Source organism: Varanus komodoensis, unplaced genomic scaffold (assembly GCF_004798865.1).
Source record: "Varanus komodoensis strain SLA01 unplaced genomic scaffold, ASM479886v1 scaffold10, whole genome shotgun sequence".
NCBI classification, from domain to species: domain Eukaryota; kingdom Metazoa; phylum Chordata; class Lepidosauria; order Squamata; family Varanidae; genus Varanus; species Varanus komodoensis.
This window is the reverse complement of record NW_025335269.1, coordinates 1,048,520-1,072,720: the sequence shown is the minus strand read 5'-3', so window position 1 is coordinate 1,072,720 and position 24,201 is coordinate 1,048,520. Positions and strand designations below refer to the sequence as shown.

General features: G+C 42.7%; 1 protein-coding gene across 9 annotated transcripts in view; it reads right to left on the bottom strand.

Annotated features, from left to right (window-relative positions):
• PTPN3 (protein tyrosine phosphatase non-receptor type 3) overlaps positions 1-24,201 on the bottom strand; it is a 136,231-nt gene that overhangs the window by 100,356 nt on the left and 11,674 nt on the right. For 4 of the 9 annotated variants that reach the window (XM_044452310.1, XM_044452302.1, XM_044452295.1 and 1 more), the window contains exons 2-7: positions 18,681-18,835; positions 16,606-16,713; positions 16,476-16,518; positions 15,700-15,778; positions 14,695-14,739; positions 2,387-2,439 (exon numbers count right to left, since the gene is read on the bottom strand). In XM_044452310.1, coding sequence (XP_044308245.1) covers positions 2,387-2,439; positions 14,695-14,739; positions 15,700-15,778; positions 16,476-16,518; positions 16,606-16,713; positions 18,681-18,818 — 466 coding nt within the window. In that variant the 5' untranslated portion in view covers positions 18,819-18,835. The other 5 variants (XM_044452328.1, XM_044452337.1, XM_044452319.1 and 2 more) reach the window with 4 other exon arrangements.

Sequence of the window (24,201 nt, the reverse complement as noted above, 5' to 3'; positions counted from 1 at the left end):
ACAAAAACTTATTTTACACAAGTATACAAATTGCCAACAGTTCTCCACTTTCCTCTCTCTATAATGAATAATTCAAAATAGATCACAGCTAGCAATAACAGAATAAATATCAATGGAACAACTACTAGACTAAACATTGATTTGCCTGGTTGAAGGGTAACAGCTACCCAGTATTTATGGTCCATTTGGGGTGCAGGGAGGTATTCACATGCCCCAGTTCCTAACAATTTCTACACACAGTTTTCCTAAAATATCATGAAAACTGCCATTTAAAGCCAAACTCAAAAGAACCTTATCATCAAGAATTAAAAACTAGAGTTTTTACTTGTTCTAGATGTCAATACCCCATATGGTGTGTTTAGAGTGTTTCCCTGGGGACCGGAGAGATCCTGGTCATAGTCCCCACTTAGTCACAAAGTTCAGTGGGTGACTTTGGGCCAATCACTCACACTCAGCCTAAGCTATCTCACAGGTTTGCTGTTGTGAGGATAAAACATGAAGCTATGTTAGCCACCTTAGGTTCCACACAAGAAAAGGAAAGGCAGGTGTGAGGAGGCAGAGGGGCTCACCCCTTTTCCTGGGGCCTTCCACAGAGCAGGGCCAAACATAACAGGGCAAGGTTGGGAACCTGTGTGGGGAGAGCAATTCACAAGAAGACAACAGCCAGGAGACGCGAGCGTGCAGCTGTATGGGATTGTGGACAGAGGCAGGAACAGCTGGGTTGGGTGGAGTGGTGCAGGAGGAGGGCGTATAAAGGAGAGACAGAGGAAGGAGATGGGGAGGAGGAGAGAGAGGGTGAGCGACTGAGAGAGACGGAAGAGAGGAAAGAAAGCTGAAACACACGTGTGGTTGGAGGAGAGCTGGTGCAGTGGTCGCTGGCAGGCAGGCCAGCGCAAACGGAGAGTGGAGACTGGGGAGCGTTCCTGCCTGGGCGACGCCATTCATTGCCATAGCGACAGGAGGGAAGGGAGCCAGAGCAGGCCAGACCAAGGCGCTGTGGGAAGCGAGCTGGTGAAAGTGTAAAGAGGCAATAAAGGCTCAGTGAGTGTACTGTCCTTCTTGTGTTGCTCTTCATGGAAACTCAAGGCAGAGGCAACTTTAGCCGGCACCCCTCTCCTGACACAGTCACAGCAGGATATAAATGCAATACAACAACAACAACAGGAAAATCAGCTGATTATTCTGTTTCTATATACTGCTTAATGGATCTGTAAAGTTTCCAGTGCAAGTTTCACTGAAATGCAGCACAATGCTTGATGACCCACTCGTATCTGGGATTGTGAGTTCCTCCTGGTTCCAAGGTCAATTGATGAGTGTTCTTTCTTGATTGTTAAATTTAGAAGCCAGACTACAAGCCAACACTTTATTTGTTCTAGCACCAAGCCAAAACTTTTTAATTCTCCCAGTTTTTTAATCAATAATGTGTTTTAATTAGGTGTAGCAAGTATGGACACTAAGGAGTTTTTAACTATTTTATGGCTGTAATAATTTGTTTTTTATGTAAACCTTCTTGATATTTTACAATTAGATGTCAGTCACGTGATTGCCCAGGCAGCACAGTTTCCACACTCCCTACTCCATCCTCCTTGCCTCACCATCCATTCCAGCAGCCCCCACGAGTAAAATCTTCATCCTTTCTCTGTTCTTGCCTATGGCCCACAGCAGCCTCCTCCTGAACCTGCATGTCTGTCGTGCTTCCCAGTTCCAGAGATTTGTATTATATGAAAATTAACAGTTTTGCTACAAGTCCCCATTTCTCCCTCCATGTATTTTCACACTGTTTCCTTGTTTCAAAAGTAATCAGAAAGATGGACAAATCATTTGGCCAATGGGAGTAAAGTAAGCAATGATGATACGTCTGCCGATTAGGGCTGAGGGCAGTAGAGACCACTATGGCAGCTGTTCTTGACAGGGGACTCCGTAGTGTTCCTGTACTCATAATAGTAGAATGGCAATCCCAGGTCCAGGATGCTATAGAAGCTGCGGTGAAGCCTGGAAACCTGAGAACATACCATGGATTCTTTCCATGATTTCAGAAAAGTGATTTTGCCATGCAGAAAATTAGAAACGGTGTCCAGGCAACACAACTGATCTACAAAAATAAGTTTTCTCCATTGCTTCTTGTGACATACAAGCCTGCCTGCTGTCTGGAGGCCATGTAATCACTCCCTTAATGCCTTTGTTGATTCAAACCTCTTCAGAGAACCCAGTTCTCAAAATGGCTTTATGTTGGCTAAGAATTCCCCAATTTAGACTTCTGGAACAGTGTTGAACCATTATAAGATCATTCAGTACAGAATTTAAACTGAATTGAATACCATCCTTTTACGTGTTCAGTGAAACAGAAGCAAATATTAAACTGCCAATAATACACATCACTACTTACACTGAACTGCATATGATGCAAGTACCACAGCTGAATTAACAGGGCATAACAACCTGAAAGAAAAAAAATGAAATGGGTTAGCATATAAAAGGAATCTAATTAACTAATTAATTATCCCATGCTTCAGGCAGCTTATAGCGAAAAGACAACATGAATGCATCCACAATTTTTACTATTAATTTACTTAGAATACCTGCACAAAGTCACTTCATGTTTTACAGTAAATCCTTAAAAGATAAAATGTTGTTTCATGTTTGTTTTGGAAATCAGGAAAGCATTTTCACATCTGCAAAATTGGTTAAGTTATTCATCTAGTGAAAACAAATATTAACTGACAGATGTACCAACGAAACTGATCCAGAATTGATTTACAGTCAACATCAGTGAAGGCTCATGCCCAATCAAACTGCAGGATCATCAGAGGTGGAATCAAGGATATAGGCAGACTGCATACCTGTAATTGTTGTTCTTCGAGTAGTCATCTGTGCATTCACACATATGGATGCTACGCCTGCGCAGTGCTTTATTCAGAAGATTTCACTAGCTTTCTATTGTATTTTCATTTTATGATGTTTTATGGGTTGTTTGTTATTGTTATTTATTTTTATCTGTATTGTATATATATTTATATTGCACTGTGAGCAGCACAGAGAGCCTTTGGCTATGCACCGACATACAAATGCAATAAATAAGTAATAAATACCTTAGCCTAGAACTTTCCATGGGAGCCCTGTCTCCCCTCCTCACTCCAATATAAAAGGCTGGCTCCCTTCATTTTCTCAGTATCAACTGAGAGCAACGTTTGCCCTAAAAGGATGCCTTTTAATGCCATGTAATATGCATGGCAATGCTAATAAATACATCAGTATATAACCTTGCTGTATGTATATACGTCCACCAACACCAACCTGGGGCCCGCAGGTGGTTTGTGTGAATGCACAGATGACCACTCGAAGAACAACAATTACAGGTATGCAACCTGCCTTTCTTTATCATGGTGGCTGTGCAACACACATACAGGTGATTAGTGATACCTTAAACAGTTGTGGGAGGTGTCAGTAAAATAATTTATAAATCAATACATTCAAGATATGGAATATGTCATGTTCCCGTGTTCAGACATTGTCATATAAACATACATTTATCAACATCTTAGTCCAGCATTCAGTCAAGTATTAGTGCAAAATGGAAGACAATACAGCTGTTATGAAGGACTCGCCCTAATGTCCAGTTTGTAGTGTTGAACAAATGTGGATGGTGTCAAGCATGTTGCTGCTCTGGAAAGATCTTCAATAGAGAAACCTGCATGGAGGAATGTCGATGTGGCAACAGCTCATGTAGAATTAGCTTTCAGTTTATCTGGCAAGTCCAGGGATGACAGTTTGTAAGCTGATTTAATGATCTTGATGATCCAGTGTGCCAAGCATTGGGGTCTGACCAGTTCTCCCTTGGAATGGTCCAAGTACCTGACAAAGAGTTGCTTTGTCTTACAAATGGTCTCAGTTTGGGAACAATAGAATGCTAAAGGATGCCAGACATCAAGGGTATGCAGTGCTCTTTTGATGTTAATGGAAAGTGATGGGTGGAAAGCTGAAAAAATAATCTCTTGGCTGATATGGAAGGCTAATGAAACTTTAGGTAAGAAGGAAGGATAGGTATGGAGGACCACTTTTTCTCTATGAAAAGTTAAATAAGGAGGGTCTACTCGCAGTGCACAAAGTTCACTTGTTCAGCAGGGTGAGGTGATGTAGATATGGAAGGGGACTTTCCAGGAGACTAGTCAAAAATCAATGGTAGCAAGCAGTTTGAAGGGTGGTTTTGTTGACGCATGTAGCACAACGGATAGGCTTCAGGCAGGAACTGTAGGTCAGATTGGAGGGTGTAAATTCTTTAGTCCTTTCAGAATGAAAGTGGATGAAAGAAGGTGGAGTGTCCCCCAGTGGGACCACAAAAAGCAGAAATTGCCGATAAGTATACTTTTATGGAAGTTGGCTTCCGGCTCAATAAGAAGAGGGAGTGTAAGAATTCTAAAATCCTCTGAATGGACACAGAGGATGGTTCAAAGGAATGGTGCACCACATATTTTCTAAACTGTCCACTTAGTAATATAAGACCACCTGGTAGTGAGTCAAAGTGCCACTGATAGGATATCCTGGATCCTAGGGTCCAGGTCTGTTGCCCTGGACATAAGGTAGTCTTGCTCAATCCATATGATTGGAGAGGTCATGTTTCAGAGTGGGTGATTCAGGTCCATTGGATTTGATTTTGTTGAGAAAGAGATAGAGGTTGGGGTAGAAACTGTGGTCAGGATGGAGAGGACAATATGGATATGAGGTGAGCAGTCTATTGGAATGGAGGTGGGTGTACCAAACCGAAAATGGTCTTCTGTTGGGCTGGTAAGTTCTGAAGTCTGAGCTGGTGGCCTTTACAAGATTTCCCTTGCCATAAGACTGAGATTCTGTATATTGGGATAGAAGATCTTTCCTTGAGCTTGGGACAGTAAGTCGGGTATTAGTGATAGACACTTTGGAGATAGACATTTCTCCAAGTCCTGTTGGAGAACTTCAGAATGGAAGGGAACCAAGACTGTTTTGGCCACCACAGCATGATCAGAATAGCTTGTGTCTGTTCAGTTCTCATCTTTGCTATGGTTATTATTAAAAGAGGGAACGGAGGGAAGGTGCAAAACAAGGTTCCCATCAAGGGCAGGAGAAAGGCATCTCCTTTTCAGAATTGTCCAATTCCGGCCCATGAGCAGTATGTCTTGCAGACAGCATTCATCAGAGTGGTAAAAACATCCACCGAAGGTGTGCCCCAAGCTGTGCAAATGTCCTTGCGAACCCAAGGTTTGAGCTCATTCATGTGTTTGGTGTGAGGAACAACTAAGGGCATCTGCAGTCATACTGTCCATTCCAGCCATGTGAATGGCAACTATTTTGTGTCTGAGGACCATTCCCAAATGCAGAGTGTTAGTTGCATCAGGGATGACCACTTTGTTCCACCTTGCTTGTTCACGTAGAATACTGCAGTGGCATTGCTGGAGACAACTTGGACATGTCTGCCAAATAAGAGCTTCTGGAATGCCAGCAGACCTTTGTAGATCACCAGGAGCTCGAAGTGGTTGATGTGAAGTTTCCTCTTTGGACCAGACCAAACTCCTTGTGTCAAGGAGCCATTGGAATGTGTGCCATGCATCAGTGGTCATTGTGGCTGTCAGTTCCATCAATTGGAATAGCAGTCCTTTTGAAAGGTTGAGTTCATGAGTCCACCAAGTAAGACTCTCATGTCCATAGATCGGTAGTTACCACCTTTCTCAGTGCATCGTACCCTGGTCAGAATGCTCTGATGAACCATAGCTGCAGTGGTTGCATTTGCAATCTGGCAAACTGGCCTATTGAAACGGTTGACGCCATGTGCCCTGGGAGCTATTGAACCTTCTGTGCTGAAGACTTCACTTTGGTTCTGCTGTCAGAGGCTGCCTCCATGAGTTTGTCCATATGGTCCCTGGGCAAACAGGCTCAAGTCGAGGACTACCCTGATGTACATGATACTCTGTGCAGGGGTGAGAATAGATTTTTCCACATTAATGCATAGGTCTAATTCACTCAGGATGATGCAGGTAGTTTTAATGGATTGTGTTAGTTAATTGCATTAATCCATTGGTATCTGCTATGAGGAGCCAACTGTCCAGAAATGGGTAAATATGAATTCCTTTCAATCGTAAATATGCACATACTGGAGCCATGCATTTCATGAGTACTCTCAGTAGATCTAATGTTGGCTGTTGACTGCCATCTTTCTTTGGAACAGTAAAATACCTTGAATAGAAACCATGCTTAGCTTCAGATTGGTGTACCAGATGAACTGTCCCTTTTGCTAGTAATGCAGCAACTTCCACTGTTAGGGTCAGAGAGGTAGGAGTTGTACAGACCAATCCAAGAGGCAGCAGGGTCTCAAATTCGATTTTGTAGCTGTCATGTATGATGGAACGCACCAACTGGTCAGATGTGATAGATTCCCAGCTGGGTGCATAATGGCTTAAGCAGTCTCTGAATGGGCAGATGGCTCTTTCAGAGGGATTGGTTCACGCTGCTTGTCAGCACTGCCTCTTCTCTTCTTTGGGGCATCTTTTGGATGGTTGGCTTCATGCACCATCCTGTCTATGGGGGCAGCCCTGCATCTGCCCATATGAAGGGTGGGAGAACTGGTAAGTCTGCTGTCTCCCTTGAGGGGCTTGATATGGGGCAGGTCGACCCAATGTCCACTTACATGCCCTAGAATGGAACGCTCCAATTCCAATCTATTGAGCAGTCACTCTCACTTTCTCGATGATATCGAGATGTTCATCCATCCGAGCATGAAAGAGGCCCTCTCAGTCAAAGGGCATGGACTCTATACATGACCATGTCTCCTGGGGCAAGTTCACTGCCTGAAGCCATGCATGTTGACAAATGGAATCACAGTCAACATGATGGTGCATTGTGACAATTTGTTGCTTCAACAGCTATATTCCTTCAGTAAGGAAGACCCTGGACAGCTCCTGCTGCTAGTCCAGTAGGAAAGCTGCCAGAGCCTCCATCTTCTACCACAGAAAGGCCTGGTACCTCCCCATCATGGCCTTGTAGTTGGAATGTGGAGGTCCAGGCCCATTGCTGAATAGATGCAGCATGCCATCGCATCCATTTGTTGACCTTATCTGTCTGTTGGTGCACTGTGGTCTCTATGTTGTCTGCCTTGAGTCGATTCAACAATCATGGAGTTTGGACAGGGGTGATGTAGAGGGCAGGGGATGTCTTGTTCCAGGACATGGTACATCCCCTCTTGGCAGCAAGAAATTGTTGTGAGGATGATTGGGAAACTCCCAGGGCTCCATCACTTTTGACAGGGCCAGGATAAACACTATGACAATTGGAACAGCTTCCCCTGTATAGATGATGTCATATCATGTTTACTTTGTAGACTGCTGTACCTGGCTGCCCAGTGACTTAGCCATACAGAGGACCTGTTCCAAAAACTGCCCAAGGCTTTCACCTTGAGATCCTGGGCCATGGCTCTGAGATAAGACAACATCATCTGGTGGAGATCAGTTTGATAGGCTCTGAGGAGTTAGAATCAGCACAGTACATTAGGTCTGTTGAATCACAACCAGAAGATGGAGAGGGCAATCTTCGAACGCCTTCCTGTGGTTTGTTGGCCTGGGATGTGCTTGGTTCCTACTCAGTGAGATGGATGGGTCTTGGGGGTGAACAGTACTGGGGAGCACTCCACGATGGAGCTAGCCATAAGGGCCCACTGTAGGATCCCAGGGGTAGGCCTGATAATACTGTACTGGGAATGGATAGCAATATGGGTGTTCACCAAATGGTTGTGGAGCTGGCTCAGTGCCTGAGATGGAATGCTGAGTGGACCCCAGAGATGAATGTGTAGGAGACAGGCCATAAAACGGGTGTGGTGTGTGCATGATCAGATCTGGTAATTCCAGACAATGTGATACAGGCTTTGGTGATGATCAGGTCAGAGAACCTCAGATTTCACTGTCAGAGAATGATGCTGGAGTAGATTGTTTATGTCAGGCACTGTGCTCCGACGGGATCAATTCATGGGTCAGAGAGTCTCTCAGTTCCAATGGTACAATTGGAGACGCTTCCTTGGATGGAAGTTTGCAGTGTTCCAGACTGGTAGGGGAGCATTGTTCCAACCATTTCACATGCTTCTTGGTTGTTTTCAGCTTTTTTTTTTCTTCCATTCCTGCACTCTCAGGTTCAAGATGCATCCTTTTTTCCTTCCTTTTCCTCAGGATCTCTGGATTGGTAGGAGGCTCAGAACATAGACAGCTTGGTTTTGGTCAAAATACTGATGGTAGAGCGTTTTCTGGAAGCCTCCTTGGAGGCCAAACTGCTCTGCCCTCCTTCCTCTGTGACACAATGCATGGCTCCAAGGGCACACTCCCACATTCCCATCTGTAGTATTCCTGCCCTATTTTATGTGCTTGCTTTGTAAATGCCTGACAATATTGGCATTTTTCAACAAGGTGCTCCTCGCCTAAACAAAACAGGCATAAGGAGTGACCATCAGTTGAAGGCATTTGACGCCGCAGCCAGTGCACTTTCTAAAGGCTGGTTTGCTCGGAGACATCAGGTCAGAAGAAACAAGGAGAATCAAAGAGAGAGAAGATGATAGAAGGGTTTTATTTTGTTTTGGCGGGGAGGGTTGGTGAAGAGTATAGGACAGTTGTGACAGCTGGAATGGGGTTGGGAGGGGTCAAAGACTATAGAAGGAGTGAAGGGGTAACAGATAAAGAGATGATTGTTGAACAATTGGTGAAGGGGAGTTTAGATAAAGTGGAAAATTCTGAGGTAAATGAGAGGAAAAATGGATGCTAGAGAATCCAATGCACTTCTCAAATGGAGGCTGAAAGTGAACTAAGAAAATGGCAGGAGCCACCCATTTGGGGGAGGGGAGGTGGGGCTCCTGTGGAAAGTTCTAGGCTAAGCTAGAGAAATCTTCCCAAATAAGGCACTGTGCAGGTGCAGCATCCCTATGTGTGATGCACAGAGACCACAACAAAGAAGTATTTTCCTGCAACACACACCTCATAAGCTTTGCAGCAGAAACCATTTGCCACAAAAAACATTTGTCAACCCATAAAATAACACAGGAAAAAAAAAGTGTGAAAGAGCCTACTTAGTGAAAGTAAAGGCAAAGGAAAGGGAAGAAGCCCATTTCACAAACAGGCAAACTGAGGCAGCAGGCAATAAAGTCCTTGGCTACAATAGTTTGGGTTACAAAATCACAGCACACTAATTCACATAACCAATACAGAGAAGGGTTTTTTTTTTTTTTTTTTTTTTTTTGGAAGTGGCTTAAGAAAATACACTGCAATTATCCCAGTATGCAATAACAGAGAGAAAGATATTGGAAGAGACAGCTTCTTCATATTTTGAAGTTAAGAGATAAGGGAGAACAAGAAACCCATATCATACACAGGGCAAATTCAGACAGCAGCAGTCAAAATGAGAGTTTTGGTTACATAAACACAGGGTATTTTAAAAGTGTGCCCCAGCATCAGTCAAGAGGAATTTAGTTAGGAATATATGTGTTCTAAGATATTAGTTTACATCATTTAAAGGATGGAAAGCATTTTTAAAACCATATGTCCCCCATGTGTCTGCGAAGGATTATACAAACAATAAAATGGATTTCAAGCTTGGTCTGCAATGAACTTAGTAAAGGCAAGACAAATGGAGGTCAAAAACTGGCTCAAAGTTACAAACAGTTCAGCCCACCAAACCATTTTCTAATAGAACTCATCCCCAACACTTGAAAGCAAACGAGAGGAGAGGAAGAAAGGCAGGTTGCTTACCTGTAACTGTTGTTCTTCAAGTGGTCATTCATGCATTCACACACCAATGGGGCTTGATGCGCAGTGTAGGCCTCATCCGGTGGGAACTTCCAGAGCTGGTCGCCATGGAGTGGGCGGGAGCAGGGACCGCCCTGTGCTCTGAGTGGTACATAGGTGGCGGCTTCCACCCATTCCCTCAGTGCCTGAAGACCGCGCTGTCCCAGGTGAGGGTGAGGGTGTTAGAGATCTATTTGGATAGTCTCTGGCTGGAGACAGCTTCCCCGGCTTTGGGGCCCTCGTAGCAAATGAAGAGGCACACTGAGAGGCGGATGGTCTCAGTCCTGGACCTGTAGTAGGCGAGGGCCCTTCTGATGTCTAGTAGATGCAGGGTGGCCTCAATGGGGGTGGACGGGTTGGGGAAGAAGGCGGGCAGGATGACTTCCTGGTTCAGGTGGAACGAAGATGTCACCTTTGGGGTGAAGTTTGGATGTAGACGAAGTACAACCTTGTCCCTGTGGAACATCGTGAAGGGAGCATCGATCTGAAGGGCTGCTAGCTCACTGGCATGTCGGGCTGATGTGATGGCCACCAGAAAGGCAGTCTTCCAGGACAGGAGCCTAAGGTCTGTTGTAGCCATTGGTTCGAAGGGCCTCTTTGTGAGGGCCTGCAGGACTACAGAGAGGCTCCAAGAGGGAGAGTGGGGCCGGATTGGTGGGGCAAGGTTGCGGAGGCCCCTGAGGAAGTGGTGTGCCAGGGAGTGGGCAAATATAGAGGACTCTTGTACAGGGGGGTGGAAGATGGCAGCTAGGTTGTGGAAGGCTTTGGTGAGGGTGGCATCCAGGCAAGCCCCTATGAAGAGTACAGATTGTGTAGGGGAGAGAACAGATTTGTCATGGTTTATGAGAAGCCCCAGGTCCCAAAGGAAGTAGTGTGTCAGAGACAGGCTGCGAAGTAGATCCTCCCTGGATGGGGCCACGAGGAGCTAGTCATCCAGGTAGGGAAAAACCCGAATCCCTTGGAGCCTGAGGTGGGCACAAGCAACTGCCACACATTTGGTGAATATGCATGGAGTCGTGGCTAACCCAAAGGGCAGGACACAGAACAGAAAGGCCTACTGGCCGATTTGGAAGCGCAGAAAATGCCTGAACTCAGGGTGGATCGCAATATGGAAGTAAGCGTCCTTGAGGTCTAGAGAGGCAAACCAGTCTCCTTGGTTAAGGAGAGGGAGAATGCCCTGCAGTGTGACTATCATGAACTTCTTAGGGGTGATGAATTTGTTCACCTTCCTTAAGTCCAGTATGGGCCTTGGAGTCCCATCTTGCTTGGGTACTGTGAAGTACCTAGACTAAAAGCCCCTGTGGTAAGAGGGAGAAACACACTCAATTGCCCCCTTGTCCAGTATGGCTTGTTCTTCCGCCCATAGGGCAGGCAATGGGGTCATGCTCCTGATGTGGCCAAGAGGTGAGAGGGAGTTGAATTCTATTCTGTACCCCAGCCTGATGATGGAGAGGATCCAGGAGTCTGAGGTGATAGCCTCCCACAAGGGGAAGAAATGTGCCAGGTCATCTGTGAAGCAGATGGTGGGAGGTGGAGTAGCAGATGAGGTGATGGAGGGCCTGCCTGGGCTAGGGCATCATACTCTGCTCCTGTTGGCCTGGTGCTTCTGCTGGGGCCTCTGGTGAGGTTGGAAGTCCCACCTTTTGTTAGCAGGTGGCGCTCTGGAGCACATGTGGCGGGCCAGACCAGAACAGCGTCTGGGGCCTACTAGGTTCCCTGCCAACTCCTCTGTGTCAAGCCCTGGCCAAAGCCCACGTACTTTCCAGTGGTGCGTGCTTTGTAGAGAGAGTTCATACTCTTGTCAGTTTGGGTATTGAAGAGGCCTTCGGTGTCGAAGGGCAGGTCTTCAAAGCAGGCTCAGGTTTCAGCGGGGAGAGGCAGAATGCAACCAGGCATGGCGGCGTATAGCCACTGCTCTCATCATGGCCTTGCTGTCACAGTTGACATTATATCGAGCTGCTTCCAGCTGGAACCTGGAGAGGTCCTCAGCCTCAGTGTGCATGAGGCAGACGGGTTCATGCAGGTGCTCAGGAGCTGGCCCACAATAGCTCCCAACTTTTCCCATAGTGGTCTCATAGTTGGATATTCTGACGCCAAGTGCAGCCGCAGCATAGAACTTTTTGGACATAGCATCCAAGCGGCGCCCCTCTGTCCACTGGGGTGGACTGGTCCCTTTGTGAGGAACCCTGCATGGCCTCCACAATGATGGAGTTGGGCCTAGGGTGGTGGAGTAGGAGGGGGAACGGCTTGACCATAACTTTAAACCTGGATTCAGCCCTGCATGAGGTGGTCAGAGGGTCAGACGGGGCCTTCCAGGACTGCTGTGCTGTGCGCAGCAGGGCAAGCATGACCGGGATGGACACTGTGGTGTTGTCCCCAGAGGCAAGTGCATCATAGCACGGGTCTGCCTCAGGTTTAGGGGGCTGGCAGGTTTGGAAGTTTAAGTCCTCAGCCATGCAGAGCACCATATCAGAGAAACTACTCCCCTTGGCAGGTGAAAAGGAGAGATCCTGGTCCCAGGCCTGCCCCTCTAGGGAGTGGGGAGGGGAGTGGGGCACCCCGAGGAAGGGGAGTGGCTCTGACCTGAGTCCTGCAATATAGACCATCAATGGCAGGTGCTCTTGTCCCGATTGGTGGCGCATGTGCATTTGTGGAACAAAGCAGGGCTGCAGGAGTGGTGGCGCTGGTGGGGGGCGGGCTGGGGTAGGCCACGTTGCTTGCAGAGTCCTCGCTGTGCCAGCAGTGCTTGTTGGGCCTTCGAGGCCTGTCCTCGTATCTGGAGGTGCTGCTCGACTCGCCACTAGGTGAGATCCTGCAATGGCGAGGAGCTGCAGTGCTGTAATCCTATCCACAAGAGCTCTGCTTCCTGCTGGTGTGATCTGAGCGCCATGTCTCGGCCTCGCGCATGCCTCCTGGGCGCTGGCTGTGAGGCAGGAGAATGTTTGCGCCTGCTCTCTGGAAACAGAGTTGTTAGAGGAAGAGAGGCTCCGTGCACGTGTGCCCTCCTAAGCCTCTTCCTTGAGGCCTGGGGCCTGGGCCTGGCGAGGGGAGCATGGGTCTCCGATGAAACCGAGTAAAAATCCACTGGGCATGGCCTCCCTGTCAGCAGAGAGTTGAAGGTTGTGGAGCTTTAGAGTGGGGAAACCTCTAGCTGCTGTGACGATCCCCCTCAGTTCCTTTACGGTGTGGTGTTTCTTTTCTTCACCGGCGCCGTGGTGTTGGAGGGGCCTTCCCCTGTCCTCCTCCTTGTCCTGGTGGGCTTAGAGGAATCTTCCCTGGGAGAGTTATCCACTCTTGGGGTAAAGGATGTGAGGGTATGCCACCATAAGGCCCGTTTAAGACGCGTGGCTCTTTGCCGGCGCGTCTGCTTCTTAAAGGCCTGGCAATGGGTGCAAGTCTCCACGATGTGCCCCTTGCCGAGGCAGAGGGGGCACTTAGGGTGCCCATTGTTGGCAGGCATCTAGCTGCGCAAGAGGTGCAGCAACATGGAATTGAATTGGCCATGCGGTCCCTGGAGGAGCGCACATGGGCGATTCAAGGAAGAGAGAGAGAACTGGAGATTGAGAAAGGTAAAAGAAAGTGCCAGCCTTCTCTCCACGCGGTTAAAGGAGAGAAGGGTTTTTTTTCCTTCTTTTTTTTAAAATAGAAGGTGAGAGAGAGAAAAAGAAAAAATGGTGAACCGTTTAAGCTGGAGAGGTCCGATCCAGACGTGGCTAAAAAGAAACTGCGGGAATGGGAGGGAGCCCATTCAGGGAAACGCAAAAGGGAAGCTGTGGGGGGGGGGCGATTGCAGAGGTGCACTGCCTTTTATGTTTTAAATAAAGAAAAGATGGTCTTCTTGCACCTTCCCCAGAAAATTACAAGCCAAAGTGCATCCAGGCAGCAACCCGGTGCTCGGCAGGGCCTTGCAAGGGAGCGCCACTGCGGGCAGATCAGCATCTCCCATCTCAACCAGCATCACCAATACACACGTGCTCACTCAGCCAACACACACCTTGACACTTTTTCTTGAGGCAAACAGCGGCCTTTGTGCTCACCAGCCGGAGTGGCATGGGGCATGTTGGGGCAAGCTCTCACGAGGCTGCCGACCTGACATACTTTCTTCCTGAGTGTCAAGCTTTGTAAATGCATGAATTGTGGAAATGGATTTTATCGAAGTATTTGTGCTCAGGGAAATGACTTGCCACTGCGGAAGCCCCTATCCACCCAAAAATAGCCAAGTGCAAGCAAAGGAGTACAATCATACTGGGTTGATGATTATTATATTCATGAAACTCTCCCAACCCCTCACTCCCCCTCCCACACAAAAATGGAGTTTGAGGTGCTCAAGATGAGGCAGGCAGAGCATGCTGCTGCCCCCACACTCACACACCTTAACTGAGCCAGTGTAGCCAACCACATTAACTCTTTCCTTGCCCAGATGCGTTCCTTACCTTAACCATAGCTCTTTTGAACCCCTCTGCTTTGCACGAGCGGACCGCAATCGCGATTGCGGGTATGCTTGCGGGGGAGATGGGCACGATCGTGCTGGTGGGAGATGCACGCGATCGCAGGCATGCTCAGGGGGAGACGTGTGTGATCCTGGATGTGATCGTGATCGTCACCCGATGCAGAGTTTGCAACCTGAGGCAATTTTTTTCAGAAATTTCTGTTCACGACCCAATTTGGTCGTGAACTGACGCATTCATGAGCCGAGGTACCACTGTACTCCTTTCAGCAACCCAGTTATACCCTATATACTTGTGAAATTCCATTGTTACAGGAGCTCAACCGTGCCTGTTTGTACTTTACAACCAGCAGTTTCTCTAAATGTTTGCATGCTTTCCCCATAGCAGTACTGAAATTATATCTTTTCTCCTTGTCTGTTCAACAATTAACCAATCAAGCTGCTTTAGTAAGTATTTGTTACCTTCCTTCCAAAATGTCAGACTTCAATTGCAAAAAGAATAAATGTCTAAAAAACAGAATTCAGGAATAGTTATTGCAATTAACCAACTGCATTTTAAACTCTTGCATTAGTATTGTTGTATAATCTAAACATATATTTTTCTCATTAACTTACATGCACTCAGACTGACACACAAACACACGCACCATGTACTTTTAAACTGTCCAAGAACTACAATTCTCTGAACAGTATACGAGCCATTAAAATTTAGAAAAACCCAGCACAGAATAAAACCAAGATCAAACCAACAGCATATACCAAAATCATTGCAGAACATAAAACCAAAGTAAAACCAAAGTAAAAAAAGCATTTAGAGAAAATTATGTTGGCTCAGTTAAATTAACATATAAGAACTAGAAACCACCAGAACACAGAATGTTAACAACAGCGTTCATACTTCACAACATCACACATATGAATGAATTAATTATTAAACAAATACTGTCAATGTTATACTGGAGTACCTTCATATTCCTAATATTTTTATACATTGTTTTGCAATAGCTTTGTTGTGCTCATTTCTGTGACATAGGTACTCGTTATGGGGTGCTTCATTTGAACATCCTAATTGCTTTATGGAATGACATATGGCTCATATAGGATAGTTCGGATTCCAAGTGGTCAGAGGCTGGGGTCTGATGTTGAAGCTGTGAACTGGAGCTCCAGCCACCACCCTGTCACAGCTGGCACTGAAAGAACCATGCTGCTGCACTCTGAGGTCAGGAAAGCCACTTGACTATTAATTTAATACACAATATTAAGTACTTACTAATGCTGGTTTTGCTTAACTGTTTATATACTAGAGCACTTTAACAATCAACTTTAAAATACAGTTCTATCACACATAACTATTTTGCCAAATGCATGTAAAATCAGCAATCCTGATTTTCCTACAAATGCCAGATTAAGAAGGATTTTGACAGTTCTTAACATATGGCTACAAATCTGAAAAATAAAAACAATTACCTAGTTTCTTCCTGTTGCAATGTGTTTGGATCTGGTATAAAAAACCTTACACGGAAATGCAGGCTGCAAGGGGAAACTCCTACAACAGTTCACAAAATTAAAATCAGTATTACCTATTTCCATATTTTAGATGAGTATGTGTGTCATTGGGAAAAAAAGTTATACCACTTGAAATACACAATGAGATTTGACTCTGAAAAAAAAAAAAATCTAGTGCATTATCTTCTTAAAGTACAGAGTCAGTGATCCTCCATTACTATAATCTTAACTCACAGAAAGATCTCAAAAAGTGTTAAAAACATTTCTTTAATATAAGCATTCATAATTGGCAAAATAAACATAATTTGCATATAATAAAACATAATAATATTTTATTGGAATAAATCCATGTTCTTTCACATTTAATTCAGTTGAAACAATACCTTTGACTTAGGGACAGTGAAGCCTCAAATTGAGTATAGTGGAGAATTTGGATGATTTATTAGATCTATCTTAAGAAAAAAAAACCTCTTACCTCCACATAGAATACTCTTTGCTGGTTCTTTACCTAGTTGCTGAAATTACCTCAGCGAGTTGAATCCCAATCATCTATGCCATCCCTTCACCACCCTTTTATTGCCTTTCAGTAGTATGAAATTATTCACAGGATCCCCTTCAATACTGTTAGTCCTTCACAACTGTATTGTATTGGCCATGAACCATGCTAATCACTACTTGTGAATCACCATAGAAAACTGTTTATGAGTGATAAATGCAAGTGGATGTTAAAGCATTACCTTTTAGCTGTTTCCGAATAGGCTTGCCAGATTCAAGCCATCTCTGCAAAAGTTAAAAAAGAAAAGTTAGATGGCTTGCTAACTGCAAACGCTTAGGATCTGTACCCTAAATATTAATACATTTCCTTACTAGTGAATCTGCTGATGCTTCACAGTACTGTAAACCAAAATATTCCTTCTCTGTTATGTATAAATGATTATAAGCCAAATCCAGCAACACCTCACCAGGATCTTGCTTCTGAAAAAAAAAAGTGTGTTTAATAACATAATTCAATAGTTCTGCAAAACAATAAAACTACATCTTTCAAACCATTACCTAACAGTGTTAAATAAAAGTGAGATTTCTACTAAGATTAAATGGAGGATCTATAAGCATTAATACATATTTTCTTCATTTCTCTTCATAAGACTCTACTGCAGACAAGAGTCTTAACTTATTCACATACAAAAGAGCTTATTTGCAATATTAAAATATGCAGCTCTGAGTAAGGTAGTAGCCTTAATTGGCAAGATATGGACAAATTAAAATAATTAAAGGATATATTCTGATATTCAAATTCTACTTTCAACATAATTATTTTTAGGAGGACTACTGTATAGGATCATATTATGTACATGGAAACACACACTATATGCAGAATTAGATGTTTTCAACATTGCTAGTTTAACAAGATTATGAAAAAATGCTGCTAGTCTTGTTTTTGTAACTGTAGGAAACTGGTTCTGTCTAAATAATGGACAGAAAGGTTATCACCTTAAATTGTGACATGGCAAGTAGTATAACTGCATATGCTGCCATCATATGCTAATTATTATAATGCTTACTGCCAAACAGTAAAATCAATGCAAATTTATATATTTCCTCCCCAATGTCTTTTGACATGGGATGGGAGTGGTCATCTATGGCTTCAAAATTTCAGTAAATTTTGCATCTCTGGTTGCAGAGAGGCAATAGTTTCTTCAGAGAACTGAAGTACATTTGAAATAGGGATCACCACTGTTGTTGCATAGCTTCTCCTCACCTTCACCTCTGGAATTGTTTTAAAAGCTGAAAAACACCTGTTCAATTGGAGGAGAATGGGGAATAATATAAATGCTTGTGCATTATGGGAAGCAATTACACTCTCAAGCCACTTTCAGTTCTTATAAAAACTTCCATCTCCAGTTTCAGACTGCTAAACAATATACCAGCAAAAAAACAAATAGGAATAAAAGGAAATACTATTGACACAAGTGGTATGAACAGCCTGAGGCTTCATTCACCACTCTCCCCACAACACACCAGCTTCAATGTCAGGGCTGGTTTAACAGAATAACCCATAGCTGGTCCTTCACAAGTATGAAACTGGATGATAAATATTTATTTTTGCATTTGTACGCCACATACTTCAAGTGAAGTCACTGGATGGCTTACAACACTTACAATTACACAATCATTATACAATAAAACTAATACAAACATACAATAGTAAAAGTAATAAACTATCATAAAACAACAATAAATAAGTCTTTACAATAATTCCACTAAATCCACTGGGGGAACAACCATACGATGATAAGTTATTACAAACATAAAGTTGTTAAAATTTATTGTTAAAATAATACCTAGAAAAAAAAGAAATGTTTTCACCTGGCACTGACAACAGAATAATGTCAGCACCAGGAGAATTTCTCCAGGGAGTTTATTCCGTAAGTGAGGGGCAGCACTGAGAAGGTCCTTCTTCTACTGAGGGATGGCTCCTTTAGAAGGAACTCCTGCCCAGATCTTAGTGGTCAGGTAGGTATATACAGGAGAAGGCAGTCCTTTAGGTAGCCAGGTCCTAAGCCATTTAGAACTATTTATAGAACTCAAAATGAACTTAGAACTAGAATTTATATAACTATAAATTTATATACCTGTAAATATAGTTATTTATATACCGATACATACTCTGTTGCAGGATGAGCTTCAAAATATATACAGGAAAACAAAACTGCACCACATTTAACATTTATTTCATGACTTGGTTCATTAATCAGCTGTACTGACTCTGTTGGCAGAGTTCACAGATGACCACCATATCTCATACTTTAAGCCACTTCTTTTAGAATGCAATTCTAAGAACTTTTTGTTTATGATAATATGAATCTTAGCTATAAGATTTCTATGAAGATTCTGAAGTTCATTATTATTATTCTACCCTGTTTGAAAACCTTGAGACTTACGCTAACTTTGAAGCTTTGCACTGAGCCATCCAGAAAGTGGACGTTGCAAATTATCTCAGACCGAGTTCGTTCCTTTGCTAGTTCTGTTGCACGAATGTTATTTATTCTCCCACCTAGTGCCCGTAGACGAGAGTTCATAACTATTGCTGAAGAACCTGGAAGGGAAGTACAGTTTGATATCTCAGAATGCGATACTTAGACTCAGAAGACCACGCGTCTTCTTTCAGTTCAATCCTTGCATTAGAAGAAAGTCAAAAGTCAAAATATCAGAATGTCAATGGGCTTTTGAAAATGTGCTGGAAAACAGTTCCCTTGTGTATGCATGTTTATAAAGCAGCCCAGAAAAAAATATTTATTTGAAGTGTAGGATGCAAAGCCCATTAATAAATAAGAAAAAATATTGTTAACTCAGAAAAATATTTGCCATTATAATCAGAATGGATGTGCATAGTGAGTCATCCTTTTTCTCACAAATGGGAATGACAATCATCCAATTTAGTAGAAATTACAAAGTTGTAGACTGGATTTACCACTGAGCAAAAGCCAGACTTGCTTCCTGTTCCTGACAACTCCCAGAACTGAAAATCAGACCTGTATCCCTCCCACTATCTATGTAGGGTTCCATCCCTGGTTCTTTTTCTTTGAACATGTTGATATATAGCAACAGAGGTTATTCAGGATCTCAACTTAAAAGTTACACAGAATTAAAAACAGAGCATTTTATATCTGTAATGAGTATGTTCTACAAAGAGTGCATTTGTTTTAAGTGCTTGTTCTAAAAAGATAAAATATTGTCAAATTTTCAGATCCAATGCTATAAAAAGGCTGTAAAAATGTACATTACTAAATTTGTTCAAGAAAAATAGTTCTATTAGTTCAATAGTTTCATATCAGTTCATATGACTCAACCTACTACAATTAAACACCTATTACCAAGAAAATAACAACACTTAAGTCAGGTTAAGGAACATCAACACACTGCCCTTTCTGATAATTCTAGGGTGTATGTATGTGAGGGAGAGGGGCTATACCCCACTTTGCCTCTACCTGCCACCAGCTGAGGCTTTGCCCACTGTTGGTATGAGACCACTAGCCTACCATACACTGCCACATGTGTTGCCAAACCCTGCTCCAGATGTATACAAAAATGTATTTGTGTCCCTTGATGATGGCACCATCTTCAGAAATCCAAAGACTACCTTTTAAAATAAATGTTTTCTATTTTCAATTGTTGTTTGTTCCCACTGCTCACATGTCAGAAACTAAGGCATGTATGTTTAGGAAATTAGGTAATATACAATGCAGCAGTTTGCAACTCTTCCTATTTCCATTTTCCCCCAGGAAAAAAAAAGGCATATTCCCATGGCTTCAAAATTTTGGAAGAAAAATCAGTATTTCTAGAAAAAATGCTCTGTCTCATTTAATTTAACAACTTCCTATTAAATCTACAATACAACATCTATAATTTTTGTGATAGTGAATATAAAATCCAATATATTATATACAATTCCCACAGAATGAGGCAATTAATAAGGAACATCAGTTAAAAATTGTGCAAAGGACTGTTGTTGGAACTGATCCTTACTATCCTAAATTATGCAATTCAAATTCTGTTATAGAATGTAGCATACTAATCACACTATTAGAATACAGAATACCAATTTAGATTTTTTAATATTTGTATTTTTAAAAATCTGACTTAACAATGTATGTGGTTATACAGTGTTTTAATATTGTTTTTTAAGTATTAAACTTAAACGTTCCAAATACCCTTTCAAATTTGTAGGCTTCACGATTCTTTAAATGGATAAGCCAAGCCACATTCCCTCTGCATGTCTAGCTTAGTCCCTAGTTGCTGTCAGTAGAAAGTGTAATTTCAGAATAGAATTCTACTTCTGCCATTCTAAAGTCAAATCTAAGGGAAGCACAGAATCTAGGAAGAGCTGAAAGTTCAGTATTTTCAGCACTGAAAAAGGTAAAGGAATTGTAGCTTCTTTCCATGAAAGTACATCCATTAGACAAAGGCTCTGGATCCCTGGTGTTATTATTTCACTTCCCAAAGGGACGAATAATCATAAACTTAGAGAACAGTCCTCAATCTCTCTCTCTCTTCCTCCCGTATATGCACATGTGTGTTTGTGTGTGCATGCTAACAAATCCTTAAAGATTGCAACATCATCCAACCAGCTATTGTACCATTACAGAATTTTGTCTTTCAACTTCGCCTCAGTCTTCACTCACAAGAAAATCTATAACAAAGAAGAAGTACAAGTTGAAAGAGAGAGATTGCAGTCCAAGATTGACAGACAAATGGTCAAGGTATACCTAGATGGAATAAACACATTCAAATCTCCAGGGTCTGAAGAACTACATCCCAGAGTCATAAAAGAGTTAGCGGAGGAACTCTCCAAGCCACTGGCTATTATCTTGGATAAATCTTAGAATACAGGAGAAGTGCCAGATGACTGGAGAAGGGCTAATGTTGCCCCTATCTTCAAAAAAGTGGGGAAAGGATGAACCTGGGAACTACAGACCAGTTAGTCTGACAACAATTCCTGGAAAAAATCTGGAGCAAATTAGTAAAAAATCTGTCTGCAAGCAACTTGAAGAAAATGCACTTAGACTAATTTAATCTCAGTTTTGACTGGGTAACCTCCCAAGTGGACAGAGGGAACACTGTGAACATCATCTACCTAGACTTTAGCAAAGCTTTCGACATAGTGCCACACAACATTCTGACAAGCAAATTATCAAAACTGAACCAGATAGAAAAACTGTTAGGTCGTCCAAAATTGGTTGCTGAATCAGACACAAAGAGTGCTCATCACTGGCATCTTCTCAAATTGGATGGAGGTAACTAGTGGGGTGCCACAAGGTTCAGTCCTGAGCCCAGTCCTCTTCAACATCTTTATTAATGCAAGGAACAGCAATCAGATTTGCAGACTATACAAAACTAGGTAGAATGACGAACACCCTAGAAGACAGAATGAAGATCCAGGGTGATCTGGATACATTTGAATGCTGGGCTGAAAGCAACAGAATGAGTTTTAATAAGGACAAGTGCCAAGTCATCCACCTAGAAAAAGAAACCAAAGGCATCAATACAAGATGGGAAGTACATGGCTCAACAGAATGGAAAAAGGAAAAGACCTCGGAGTAATTGTGGACAACAGGATGAGCCAACAATGCAATGCAGCTGCCAAAACAGCAAATGCTATTTTGGGATGCATTAATAGGAGTATTACTTCCAAATCATGAGAAGTAGTAGTTCCCCTCTACTCCTCACTAGTCAGACCCCATCTGGAATACTGTGCCCAGTTCTGGGCACCAAGATTTAAGAAAGATGCAGGTAAATTAGAAAGGGTACAGCGAAGGGTGACAAAAATGATCCAGGGTTTGGAAACACTGTCCTATGAGGAGAGAACTGGGCATGTCCAGCCTTGAGAAGGGAAGACTGAAGGGGGCCATGATATCCTGCTTTAAGTACCTCAAAGGCTGTCACAAAAAGGAAGCTCAAGATCTCTTCTCGCTGATATCAGAGTGTAGGACACGAAATAATCAAGTCAAGTGCTGACAACCCAGGGTTACGCTAGATACTAGGAAAAGAATCCTCACTGTCAAAGCAATGACAGTGGAATCAATTGCCTAGAAAGGCTGTCCACACTAGAGACATTCAAAAATAAACTGGACAGCCATCTGAGTGGGATGGTGTAAATTGGTGTTCTGAAACAGCAAGGGGTTGAACACAATGGCCTTCATGGCCCCTTCCAACTCTACTATTCTATGATTCTATGATTCATGTTTAAGAACACAACTATGGAAAAAGTATGTCTATCAATAGGTGCTCAATAAGTGTCACATTCATCAAAATGTTAGGCAAATTATCTAACAGATACCTGCAATATGTTTCCAAATAGGAATCTTCTTTCTCCACTTGTCTTCCTAAGGCAAAAGCTCATCCCTGATAATCTGATGTGCAGCATCATGCAAAATAATGACTCTAGCTTGGACATTAGCATCAGGAAACACAATTTTTGAATAGCGCTATTAATCATGTTTTAAAATCACACATCACCTATACAATGACTGCTAATTCACCCATTTCCTTAACTGAAGTATTCAGGAATTCTATTACTTCCTTACAAGATAGTTGCCACCATAATAACAAAACCATGGCATTAACGAAGCTGTTATATACATAAGCAAACAGAAGGGCTCAAACTACTGGGTCACAACATTTCTACCAAACTATATTATGCTTCACATTGCAGGTTCTTTCCTATGAATTAGTAATTAGTAATATTCAAGTAGGTATAGTATTATATTTTGGATATCAGGCAAAACAGCTTGGGAAGCACATACACCACAAGAAAAACTGCCTTGTATTGTTTTTTTCCAATTTGAAAAGAATAGTAGCATGGAGTGAGATTTGATCATGTATCTTCACATCTCAGCAGGTTTGCTCCAAACTTGTAAGATTAGGTAGTGAACCATTTCAAGAGGAACTTAGATTTAAGTTAAGCTGATTTGTACTACTGTACGAAGCTATATTCTCAATTGGGCACTGTCACCATATTGGGCACTGTCACCATAAATATCATTCTCAATCAAATAATTTCAGTTCTCACTTGTCAATGTGAGTTTTACCACATGACCTCCCTTGTAAACCAATATACTAGTTCTAAGTACTTCACAACAAGCGACCAATGCAATCTGATAGGTATTCTTGTAGCCTACTCCATCACCATTTACTTGACTACTGACACCAACTGCTCTTCAGTAAAACTGAGATGATTATGAGAATGCTTGATGAAATCCTTTTTCTTAAAGAAAAAAGCATAGCTATGTACATGGGTGCTGGTATAAATGCATCCTATTTTAAAGGAACATAAGAATCCCTGAACATTTCCTCCAGCAGCAGGAATGGCATCAGGAAAACAGTATTTATATGTGATCTTTTTTCCAGCCCCCATAGAACTGATAAGGTGCTTTCCCCACACCTCCCAAGTACTTGCTCTCCTTCTCTCTCTCATGCACACAAAAGCTTCACTACAGGAATCTTTCCCAAATGTGTACAACACTGTGGAAAAAATGATGAGAGGATTAAAATGGAATGCATCTGATCTGTTGATAACTAAAACACACTAAAAAAGGAATGAAATTTTAAATCGAATTTCCTGAATAGCCAATTAAATAAAAATGTACATTGCACTTAAAACTGCACCTCTCTCTCTCACACACACACACACACACTAACCAGAAGGAAAGTCACCAGACTAATAACATGTGGAACTTGTGGAATTAGTGTATAATAGCAAACTAAGCCCTAAAAGCAGATGCTATATGCTTTTATACATATTTTTCTAAAACTAAGAAAGAGGTGCTACAAACACTTTGACAGGCCAATCCACATTCTCATAGCCATTATAAAGTCGTGCTTTTATCAACCACTGATCTCACCTCTCTGTTAAAAGAACTTCAAGCCTCAGGATGTTTCCATTCTTGTCTTTCCACAATCTTT